The 12,242-nt window shown below is 41.0% G+C and overlaps 1 protein-coding gene across 4 annotated transcripts; it reads right to left on the bottom strand.

Annotated features, from left to right (window-relative positions):
* Window positions 1-271: 271 nt before the first annotated feature.
* On the bottom strand, window positions 272-10,066 carry gpatch2 (G patch domain containing 2). Of its 4 annotated transcripts, none has more exons than XM_060913864.1 (10): window positions 9,916-10,066; window positions 8,077-8,733; window positions 7,590-7,654; window positions 7,312-7,485; window positions 7,161-7,207; window positions 4,818-4,885; window positions 4,280-4,313; window positions 4,081-4,145; window positions 3,897-3,985; window positions 272-3,089 (listed from the first exon to the last, which is right to left on the bottom strand). In XM_060913864.1, exons 1-10 carry the CDS (start codon window positions 9,963-9,965, stop codon window positions 2,920-2,922), a joined length of 1,419 nt encoding a protein of 472 aa, XP_060769847.1. In that variant the 5' UTR covers window positions 9,966-10,066; the 3' UTR covers window positions 272-2,919. The 4 variants fall into 4 exon arrangements, with proteins under 4 accessions (XP_060769847.1, XP_060769848.1, XP_060769849.1 ...); XM_060913865.1 differs by having other exon boundaries at window positions 8,080-8,733; XM_060913866.1 differs by lacking the exon at window positions 9,916-10,066 and adding an exon at window positions 9,691-9,776.
* Between the last annotated feature and the right edge of the window lie 2,176 nt (window positions 10,067-12,242).

Raw genomic sequence — 12,242 nt, 5'->3', positions numbered from 1 at the left:
GCAAAAATTCTTCAGGAATGATCTGAGGAACATGACAAAAAGTTTAAGATGTTGACTCGGCCTCCAAATTCTCCAGATCTTAATCTGATGGAGTATCTGTGGGATGTGCCAGGCAAAGGATCCATGGAGGTCCATAAAGGATCTGTTGCTAACGTCCTGGTGCCAGATACCTTGCTCCAGCACACCTTAAGGTATTTCCTCTCAATGCTTGACTAGGACACGCTGTGCAAATTGAAGAAAAAAAACAAAACACAACAACACATGAACCCCATGAGGTTTCTCTGTTTTATTCATTTCAGCTTTAACATCGAGAACAGCATTCTGGTCTGTAATACAAAACTCATGTAAAGCTGTAAAGATCTGAGCAAATCCCCAACTACCACAGTGACCTTTTCCTGCCAAAACATTCCGACATCCTGACATCATTGTTTGTTTGAATGTTATAACAACGTTTTCATAAAGGAACGCAGCAAGCTCGTTGATTAGCTTAGGACCAAACCAAAGAGCGGGATGTCATCATGCAGATGTTGATGAGTGGTGATCAAATCGATCGTGATGTTGATCTTGCATCGCCAACCAGTGCTACTATTCGGAGATGATCTACAATCAGTGGCCTTGATCACATCACGTACAGTATATCAGCACACACAGGATAAAAACTGATCCCAAACCAGCACTTTTGCGATCTTTAAGATGTATTCTAATACAGAGATTCTGATCTCAGAAACATTTCAAGTCTAAAAACAGTGAACCGCTTCAGCATGGTTGTGCAACTTCCATCATTTACAGAACAATCCGGATGTGAATGAAGAGAGTCTAGACACACAGTGTTGACATTTTCACCAAGCAAACTCATCCTGATTTCTGCTGAACAAACCGGACAATAAAACAAGGGTTAGGAGGAAAAAAAAAAAAAGATTCTTAGACGCATCTCGATTCTTTCTTTAAACTACAGTCATTAATGCACAGATCTATATAATCTTTTAAACATATATTTAAAAAAAGGAGTTATTTTGAATGACAAACCACAATACAGTGACAGTAAAATATGTAATAACAATAATAAAATATATTAATAAACATTTTAATTAAATTTTACAGGTAAATTGCAAGTTCCTTCACAAAAATATTTGCACTCTGCTGTTTTCTCAGTTGCTAAAACGTGGGAGGGAAAACAGAGTCATGCGGTTTAAAAAATAATAATAATAATAAAAAAATCACATAGAGAATCGAGATTCATCAAGAATTGTTTTATATTCATGAATCCAACCTGCATTCAATTGAGATGGTCTAAAGATTCCCAACCTGAAATAAAACAAAAAAGGGATGATCCTAAAATGGAATTGTGGTCGTTTCCCGATTTCTAAGGACTAAAATTAAATTAAAATAATTTTAAAAAATCGGCTAGCATTGTTTTAGTTTAATATGATGGTTGGATTGATTGGTGAGTTGAAAATCTGGCAACCCTGATGGAGCATATCAGATGGGGTACTATTAAGTTTTATTAATTTCCTGACTTATTTTACAAAAACAAGTGTTCGTATTATCGTAAAAGGGACGAGGAGTTCATGGTCATGAGTAAGCAACAGTGTTGCTCTCTCCTGCCATTCAGCGTGACACTAACCAATCACATGTGTCTGTGAGCTTGTGTATGTGGAAGAGGGCAAATAGCGCTTTCCTCGGAGTGTGTCGTTGCCTTGCGAGTTGAGGTTAGCTGGCTGCAACTTTCTCAACTGGTCACTACAGGAGAGCTGGCTAGTGGGAGAATTAAGGGAACACTGGATAAAAATTAGTTTTAGAAATAAAAATACAAAAAGACAAATCTGCAATTTATACACACATCCTGGAAACAATAGATCAGATCATGGCGCAAATATATATATATATATATATATATATATATATATATATATATATATATACACACACACACATATATACACACTACCGTTCAAAAGTTTGGGGTCACCCAGACAATTTTGTGTTTTCCATGAAAAGTCACACTTTTATTTACCACCATAAGTTGTAAAATGAATAGAAAATATAGTCAAGACATTTTTCTGGCCATTTTGAGCATTTAATCGACCCCACAAATGTGATGCTCCAGAAACTCAATCTGCTCAAAGGAAGGTCAGTTTTATAGCTTCTCTAAAGAGCTCAACTGTTTTCAGCTGTGCTAACATGATTGTACAAGGGTTTTCTAATCATCCATTAGCCTTCTGAGGCAATGAGCAAACACATTGTACCATTAGAACACTGGAGTGAGAGTTGCTGGAAATGGGCCTCTATACACCTATGGAAATATTGCACCAAAAACCAGACATTTGCAGCTAGAATAGTCATTTACCACATTAGCAATGTATAGAGTGGATTTCTGATTAGTTTAAAGTGATCTTCATTGAAAAGAACAGTGCTTTTCTTTCAAAAATAAGGACATTTCAAAGTGACCCCAAACTTTTGAACGTTAGTGTATATATATATATAAATAAAACACTTGCAATAATTTATGAAGCGTTCCAAATTCATAGTATTGGCAGGTTTAAATTTGTTATAGTAGTAGCACACATTTAAAAAAAAAAGTCTGTACAATTGGCAAAGTATTCAAATTAGGACAGCCCATGGTTTGGAAATGGAGCGATATGGCATGAGGTGAAATTATGAAATCATGACGACAGCTAAATCGGTTAACCTTTAAAATGGCTACATATATGACACGGTGTGTTTTTGTGCAAAATCACTGCTCTCTATATCCGGCTGTTCTTCAAGGAACAAACGGTCACGTCCCTGTGCTCCGTTCTCTCGTATCGGTTCGCTGTCCATCTTGGTCTCAGTGCTGCCCCCTGCTGGGAGGCAGTGCCTTTATAACAGACGGCTCCGAGTCTGTCCTTGTGCGTCAGCCGGTCAGTTGGAGCGCAGACCTCAATTAAAGCCGAGCCCTGCACCCTTGGGTCTCTGTGTGCACCGGATCGGCTCGGTGATGCCCCTTCCATCGGGTCCGAGGCCCATTCCCGGACACCAGCCCATGTTCTGCAGCATCCGGTTTCCCATGTTCGACTCCGGGATTGGTGGCACTACTTCTCCTACCATACCTACAAAAACAGAAGAGTGTATTCTTTATATTATGTAATACATCAGAATATACAATACGATGTGACCGAGGACAGGACGAATCACTGTGTGTGTGTGTGTGTGTGTGTGTGTGTGTGTGTGTGTGTGTGTGTGTGTGTGTGTGTAAGAGAGCGTGAGAGAGGAGGATAATCTGTATTAGGCTAATTAACTAACTCTCTTAATGCACACAACAGGTTGAAACAGAGTGCACCGGGTTAAACGTTTAACTCTCATCCCTCACCACATGTAGAACTCTGTAATCAGGAGCTAAACATTTCACCTTAACCCACGTTTACGAAACAGTCAGTCACAATTTCTCTCATCATAACCTGCTTTATCTTTTACTTTTCCATACATTCACTTTTATTCTGCTCAAAAATCCAGGTCTGGGAAACAATCCAGAAACTTCGACCTTGTGAACTCCGACTCTGGCTTGTTGTGTGCATGTTAAAATCAGCCCCAACCCGAGGCTCCAGACAGGAAGTGATGCCTCTTAATGAGGAAAATGGAACAGGATCACCGTGATCCAGGCAGAAAATGCATTCATGTGACCCTGAAAGTGAAACTCATTCTAACGGAGAGTTTAGAGAGAGAACATTCTAGAAAAAAAAAACTGTTTAGAGCTCGGAGCTCATCTGCACAGTGAACATCAGGCTATTAAATGTCATACGAGTAAAATTTACAGAGGGAAAATATCCAAGTACTGCATTTCCAATACTGTATGACAATCCAAGTGAAGCAGGGTAGCATAGTATGCGTGTGTGTGTGTGTGTGTGTGTGTGTGTTACCTGTGGATAAGGGAGCTCCCATAGGTGCAGCTTTGCGTCTCCTTTTAACGTCTCCGGTACACAATGAGCCAAGATGGCCGCTTGTCTGTCTGTTTCACACACACAGAGTCATTATCATGTTAATCTCTTTCAAAGATGGAACACTTAAGGGTCAAAGGTCAGCAGTCAGGAAGCACACGATTACCTGCTGGCAGTCTTTAGTGAGCAGCTTCGTCGGTGACCTCGGTCTGATCTCGAATCCCAATGACACTACACACACACAATCACAAATCCAACCGTCACTGCAATCACCAGTCACACACCACTGGCTGTAAATATATTCCATGAATACTAAAACTCCGGATGTCTTGATTAGTACACACACACGCAGCAGAATGACTCACCTGTTCACGTCTGGATCCGGGACTAAACCAAGGCCTATGCGGGGAAAAATGCATCAAAATGAACCTTCTAGTATAAATAATAACTGAACAATCTCTTGAATTAAATATAACTAATAAACTTCTGACCAGTTTTTACAAGGAAAAAAAAAAATTCTACATACTATATATTTGGTTTACGAATGAAAACAAATCAAAAGGTAAATGGTAATAGTGTAATGGTAGAAGAACGCAGTGTGTCATCCCAAAGTAGTGAACTCAACATCTGGGTAAATAATTCGTCACAGTCTCGCGTCTGTTCCTTCGTCACGGAGAAAACTCGCTCCTGATAAACACATTCTAATCTAATTCTAGTTGTTGTTTGTTTAGTCTTTTCATACTCCGAGTCTGGACTTAATAAACGTCTGTTTCGGACAGAACGAACAAATGGGTGTTGGGGTTATTTTCAAATTCGCGCACAGCTTTTCTGACGTTGTTTCTCCCTTTTATAGTTCTGTGGTCTCACTCAGTCGATGTGTGTGTGTGTGAGAGCATTACATACTCATGTGCATGAGGATCCTGGGACAATCTGGGAATTCTATCAGCACATCCAGCTACCTGAGGAACACCCTGGACAGACCCAAAAAGGGAGATGAAAGAAAGTGTATGGTGTCAAGCCAAATATTTGCTGCACACAACATACATATATATGAGTGATTCCACGCTTATGGGTACTGAAATGGGGACATGAACTTATTTTTAAAAATTCACCTAAAACCATTTCTTTTTTTACCATCAGGTCACAAAACATGTAATCTTTAATGAATGATATGTTAAAAGATAACTTTAATTTTCTGAGATGTAATAAAAACATATTTATATGCCAAAGTCAGAACGTAACAGAAGTGTTGTGGACATATATATTCTCAATTTTAACAATGTAGAATTACTTTTTGAAACATAGGAAGGTGATGTTTTAGCAAATATAATTAATAAACATGTGTAGTACAATAAACATACATATTCTTTCAATAAGATTAACATGGTATATAGCTAGATTGTAATTAATTTGTAACAGACGCGAGATGGACAATCGTAACAGAAGTAATGTAACAGACATCATTTTGGAACTCATAGGCTTGACTCTGGCATATAAATATGTTTTTATTACATCTCAGAAAATTAAAGTTATCTTTTAACATATCATTCTTTAAAGATTACACTGAGTGCAGAATTATTAGGCAAGTGAGTATTTTGACCACAACATCCTTTTAATGCATGTTGTCCCACTCCAAGCTGTTTAGGCTTGAAAGCCTACTACCAATTAAGTATATCAGGTGCTGTGCATCTGTGTAATGAGAGGGGGTGTGGTCTAATGACATCAACACCCTATATCAGGTGTGCATAATTATTAGGCAACCTCTTTTCCTCTGGCAAAATGGGTCAGAAGAGAGATCTGACAGACTTTGAAAAGTCTAAAATTGTGAGATGTCTTGCAGACGGATGCAGCACTCTTGAAATTGTGAAGATGTTGAAACGTGATCACCGAACAATCAAGCGTTTCATTGCAAATAGTCAACAGGGTCGAAAGAAGCGTGTGGGGGAAAAAAAGGCACAAAATAACTGCACATGATCTGCGGAAAATCAAGCGTGACGCTAACAAGCAGCCATTAGCATCCAGTTCTGCCATATTCCAGAGTTGCAACATTCCTGGAGTGTCAAAGAGTACAAGGTGTGCAATACTGAGGGACATGGCCAAGGTAAGGAAGGCTGAAAAACGACCACCACTGAGTAAGGCACACAAGATAAAACGTCAAGACTGGGCCAAGAAATATCTTAAGACTGATTTTTCTAAGGTGCTGTGGTCTGATGAGATGAGAGTGACTCTTGATGGGCCAGATGGATGGGCCTGTGGCTGGATCAGTAATGGGCACAGAGCTCCACTCTGACTCAGACGCCAGCAAGGTGGAGGTGGAGTACTGCTATGGGCTGGTATCATCAAAGACGAGCTTGTTGGACCTTTTCGAGTTGAGGATGGACTCAAACTCAACTCCCAGACCTACTGCCAGTTCCTTGAAGAAACCTTCTTCAAGCAGTGGTATAGAAAAAAGTCAGCATCTTTCAAGAAGAACATGATTTTCATGCAGGATAACGCTCCATCTCATGCGTCCAAATACTCCACTGCGTGGCTAGCCAGTAAAGGTCTGAAAGGTGAAAAAATAATGACATGGCCCCCTTGTTCACCTGACCTAAACCCCATAGAGAACCTGTGGTCCATTATAAAACGTGAGGTCTACAAAGAGGGAAAACAGTACACCTCTCTGAACAGCGTCTGGGAGGCCGTGGTTGCTGCTGCACACAATGTTGGTCGTGAACAGGTAAAGAAATTGACAGAATCTATGGATGGAAGGCTTTTGAGTGTCCTCATGAAGAAGGGTGGCTATATTGGTCACTGATTTGTTTTTGTTTTGTGTTTGAATGTCATATGTTTATTTGCAAATCTGGAGTTGTCATATCAGTGTACCTGGTGAAAATAAATAAGTGAAATGGCTACATATTTGGTTTTTATTAAGTTGCCTAATAATTCTGCACAGTGAAAGTTACCTGAACACATACATATTCTCCTAAAATGGCCAAAACTAAAAACACCCCACTCTAACTTCCATACATATTCAGCTTTGATATTTATGAGTCTTTTTGGTTGATTGAGAACATAGTTGTTGTTCAATAATAAAACTAATCCTCAAAAATACAACTTGCCTAATAATTCTGCACTCCGTGTACATGTTTTGTGACCTGATGGTAAAAAAAGAAATGGTTTTAGGTGAATTTTTAAAAATAAGTTCATGTCCCCATTTCAGTACCCATAAGCGTGGGATCACTCATATATAAAAAATACACACACCTGAGCCTGCTGCAGTGAAGCATGTCGAGCCAGCCTGGCCTGAAACCCTGAACGAACAAGCGCACACAGGGTTAAGAGACTGAATTCCACTCAACAAATCACTTCTGCCCTCTACAGGATGTTTACAGAAACTGCAGAGTGTAGTGTCTACCTCGCTGTGCTCCCTGGGACATGAGAGGGAAGGCCCCTGTGAGGATGCTGTTGAAAACCGGATCGTTAAGGTCCAGCTCGTTAGAGTCCCTGTCCCACCATGGGACCACACCCGCGATGCCACAAGCCCCGCCTGCCTCGCCCTCGTAGAACCAATCGCTTTGCTCATCATCACCTTCACAGGGTGTAACAGAAACATGGGGAATATTTTAATAACATGCTTTGACCCAATAGATAGATAGATAGATATTGTGACGTTCATTATGGCTATAAAAATACCTTGTCTTCCTTCATCATTGGTGAACAGACCTCCATCACTGCTGTTACTCACACTGCTGGTCTCACTGTAAAAACACACACAATCAGAACTTTTGGCTAATCTGATTACTACATTAATATTAAACAATATTTATCGAATAATAAGTTGTATGCATTTTTAAATATCTTCAATATGAATATGCAAATTAGTACACAGGTTCATGAACTCTTCCTAAATCCCTAATCGCTAGCCGGCTTGTTAAGCGTCCATAAACCGTCTCGTCTTTCTCAGCTGTCAAGATGTAACGTTTATGATAACGTCCATGATTTTAGTCAAGCCTAACACTTAGTATTTTGTCACTGAAGGTTTCTGGTTGTGACATCATCCTCTAGTAATTCGCATATCGAACCAACCGTGATGTCATAAACCGCCATCATACACAAAAGGATAGGAGGAGGATGGAAGGAAGGAAGGAAGGAAGGAAGACAGGACAGACTAAACACTAACCACCTGTCACTCATGTCTTCATCTGAACCCTTGTGCTCCTCAAAGTCCATTTTTTCTTTCCCGGAAAGCCCCGCCTCCTCGCTCTCAACGACCACGCCCTCGTCTGCGGCGTCCAGCACTAGCCGGTGTGCCAGCGCCAGCTTCCTCTTCTTCACTCTGCCTTTAGTTGCTACATCATTCCCTTTCCCATCCTCCCTGCTCCCTGCTGTGGATTTGGGCGAGAACTCCGGAGGCGGGTCGATGGCCATGCGCTTCACTTTGCGCCTCCTGCGAAGGCTCCGGTTGGCGTCGGTGATTCCTGGGTCTTCGTGCCACGGAGGCCGCTTGCCACGCTTGGCGCCGAGCTGCTCGTCCGAGTCGCTGTTGTTGGCGTTGGCGTTGGAGCTGGAGGATAGGCGCGTGTCTCTGTGCTCGTCCAGGCTGGAGTCAGAGGCATGGCTTGTGTGGCACGGGGCGTGGCACGGTGCGGCCCGGGTGCTGTTCTCCGAGCGGCGCTTTCTACCACGGCGTTTGCGAGCATGCCTTTTGAGCATGCGCCCAGCGGGTAGCGCGAGGTCGAGACTGGCACTGCAGCCGCCGCCGCGAGCCTGCTCCGAGCTCTCCTCCAGCGCCGACACCAGATCATGGACCAGCTCGTCCATCGTCCGGCCAAAGTGCCTGCAGAAAGACAGAGCAAAAGTGAACACGCTTTTACTCATCGTTACAAAGCACTAGCACTGGAGACTCCTTCCATAACTATGCTAAATAAACATCTCCTGACAGAAAACTTCACCAGATCAACTATTTTTGTCGCTGGTAAATTCATCAAGGCTGCTGGTACAGGAAATACCAGAATTCAACAGTTCTCATGAACATGATTAGATCCTGAAAATGCTATGCCACCTTTATAACACAATTCATTACCAATTGTTCTTTTCAGCTTGTTCTTCTGCTATATGGGTCACTTTCTAGGCGTACCTTGCACCAATAAATCCCATCTAAGTGGTATTCAGACCTGATAAACCCTCTGTAAGGTTTTTAATAATAATAAATCCAGCTCTAATGTCACGTTTATAACGCTTTATAAGATAAACACATCACTGATGAGGCAGGAAGTAAGATTATTTAAGGATTATTGCTCTTCTGACCAAACTCGGTTGTTTTTGTAATATTTTACCACATATAATACATATAGTAGTTTTATATAATCTTATAAATCATTATCTTTTAGCATATTTGACTATTTAAACGTTACACAAAGGAAACAAAGCACGTTGGTGCTGTTTTCTAAGCTGAGCTTATCTATCAGGTTACCTTGAACTACAGGATGAAGGCTGAATCCCAAATAACCAACCTTTCCCTGTTTAGGTCGCCTATATGTATATTATATAAAACTACTTTAAAGTGCCCTATATGTTGGAGGGATATAAAACAATGCCGATTCAGTTGTCAACCGAGTGACGGTTTTGTAGCTAGCTAGCCAGTCAGGTTGACGTTCTTTTATTTTTATTTTCTGATTATAAAACGTTCACGTTTTAAAACTAGTCATGTAAAACATTTTCTGAAATGACAACTTTTTTAAAAAAACTATTAACGTTAAAAAATATATAAATATAAAACAACAAAATGGCTAACCAGAATAGGAGGCAGGCTGGCCTCATGTCAACCCACTTTATACTTGACTATAGAGTGCACTATGTAGGTTGAGAACGCTATTTATTTTCCTCCCTAAGTAGTGCACAAATTTAGGACGTATGAATCGGTTTGGGACTGAAATCCAGATTGCGGCTGCCTAACATTATGATGATGCGTTGCTTCCAAAACGCAATCTGAACCGTAGAAAAAGAAACAAGACTTTACCAGCTGGTTCCCGCTTTACCGAAGTTCTTTAGATCAGCCGCACGGAACATGAACCCCTTTCAAAAACTATTGATCCTCAGATCGGGGAAAAAAATTATATATATATGAGGACGGTTTGGAACAAGAAGGCCACCATAGTGGCTCGCATCAAACACCGGAAATGGAGTATTTAAGAAAAAAAAAGTAAAAGCCCCAATTCCGGTTCTTGCACGTTCCAAAATAAAAGTTACTTTTACGACGATAATCTTTTTTAAAAATGATCGTGTAATAACGATAATTATACGTTACATTTTTAAAACTAATTATTAAATCATTGGTTATTTATTAAATTATTTATTTTCATAGATATACACATGGTGGTGTCGTGGTTAGCGCTGTCGCCTCACAGCAAGAAGGTCCGGGTTCGAGCCCCATGGCCAGCGAGGGCCTTTCTGTGCGGAGTTTGCATGTTCTCCCCGTGTCCGTGTGGGTTTCCTCCGGGTGCTCCGGTTTCCCCCACAGTCCAAAGACATGCAGGTTAGGTTAACTGGTGACTCTAAATTGACCGTAGGTGTGAATGTGAGTGTGAATGGTTGTCTGTGTCTATGTGTCAGCCCTGGATGACCTGGCGACTAGTCCAGGGTGTACCCCGCCTTTCGCCCGTAGTCAGCTGGGATAGGCTCCAGCTTGCCTGCGACCCTGTAGAACAGGATAAAGCGGCTAGAGATAATGAGATGAGATGAGATATACACATGTCCAAATGTGCTCCAATGATTAAAGGGCTGATGACACGAACATGACTCTATGCAATTTCTTAAATAAACTATATAACATGGCAAACATGTTAGATTTCTGTTATAATTACGTGAAAGGAAGCTGTTGTTACGCGAATATCCAACTTTTAATTGCACAGCGCAAGAAAACTGGGTCCGTGGCTCGCGGCCATGCTGTGACGTCAGCGGAAGAACACGCTGCGGTTCACTGGCTGTTCTACTCAATGGAAATGGCGCATGAAAACGCCGGTGAACTTTAGTGCTAGCTCTTCAACAACCAAATACTGGTACTTTAAGCAGTGATCATGATGGCATGATTTTATCTGATTTTAAATAAATGAGATTGATAATAATGTGAATGTTCACAACTAGTACATACAAACTCTGTAGCTTCTGATTCAGCAGCTGCGTCATACTCCGCAAAAACATCAGCAAGAACCTACAATATAAATGGAAATGCAATACACTAAGCTCAAATGACTTTTGGAAAGTATAATTTCTAAATTTTTTCTACATATTCTTGAAGTCGGTCATCGGGGTACTTGCTACCGTTCCCTAACAACGCATGGCAAAGGGTAAAGTGTAGTGTTGCTACGAGTACTTGCTAAAGCCTCCGGTGGAAGATCCTCGATGTGCTGATAAGACATACAGTTCTATATAACACACAAGTGTCACGATAATCACAAAACAGATGCAAATTGTTAAAATACCTAATTTTTAAGCAATCATGTATTGATCTCTTCCGAATAGAATCTATGATAGCCTACCCTCTTTACCCTTTGCCTCTCGTTGCTATGCGGCAGTTACATGAAAGCCGCAAGCTTTCACAAGCAAATACATGACTGATATCACGCCGACTTTATGATTACATTTATGATTATCATGAATGTGTACTCTATGATGTGTACTCTATGAGCGCTCTGGAGCGAGTCACTTCCAAGATGGCCGCGCAGACCGCATGGTTACTATTTTTAGCATCATGTCGGAGCACTCTATAGCTCTACGTACCTTTATCTTATGTCGTTTCTCAACACATGTTCTGACAGGAGGACTGTCTTTGGAGGAGTCGCCTTGTCCCAGGCGACTGCTGGATCCAGCATAGCTACTAGTAGACCCCCTCCGGAATACTGTAGGCACTGCTGATGGTAGCAACACACGTTTGTGCTGAACTGAACACCCAAGAGATTCTTTTAAGCTGGGAAGGGTGTCAAAACAATCCAAATCGAAGTGTTCAGAGCACAGGACGGATGTTGGTGAGGGCTCCCACTTGTCACGAGTGTGCCTGACTTGCTTCACCCACTTCGCATGCACCTCGGGATCGCTGGGAAACTTGAATAAACTTACCCCATCCTTGTGGGTTTTGGAGCAAAAGCCGGCAACACAACGCGAAGGCATAATAACTATATATATATATATATATATATATATATATATATATATATATATATATAAAATGTATAATAATAATACTAATAATGATAAACTGAACACCTGTCGCATCAACAACAAACTGGTAAGTTAGGAGGAAGGTTCTTTCGCTGACGTCATATAGCCTCTCCTCCTCTTTCGTCTCCT

The sequence above is a fragment of the Neoarius graeffei genome, chromosome 2, assembly GCF_027579695.1.
Source record: "Neoarius graeffei isolate fNeoGra1 chromosome 2, fNeoGra1.pri, whole genome shotgun sequence".
In the NCBI taxonomy this organism is placed as follows: Eukaryota; Metazoa; Chordata; class Actinopteri; order Siluriformes; family Ariidae; genus Neoarius; species Neoarius graeffei.
Note: the sequence above shows the minus strand (reverse complement) of the source record. Positions and strands in the feature narration are given on the sequence as shown.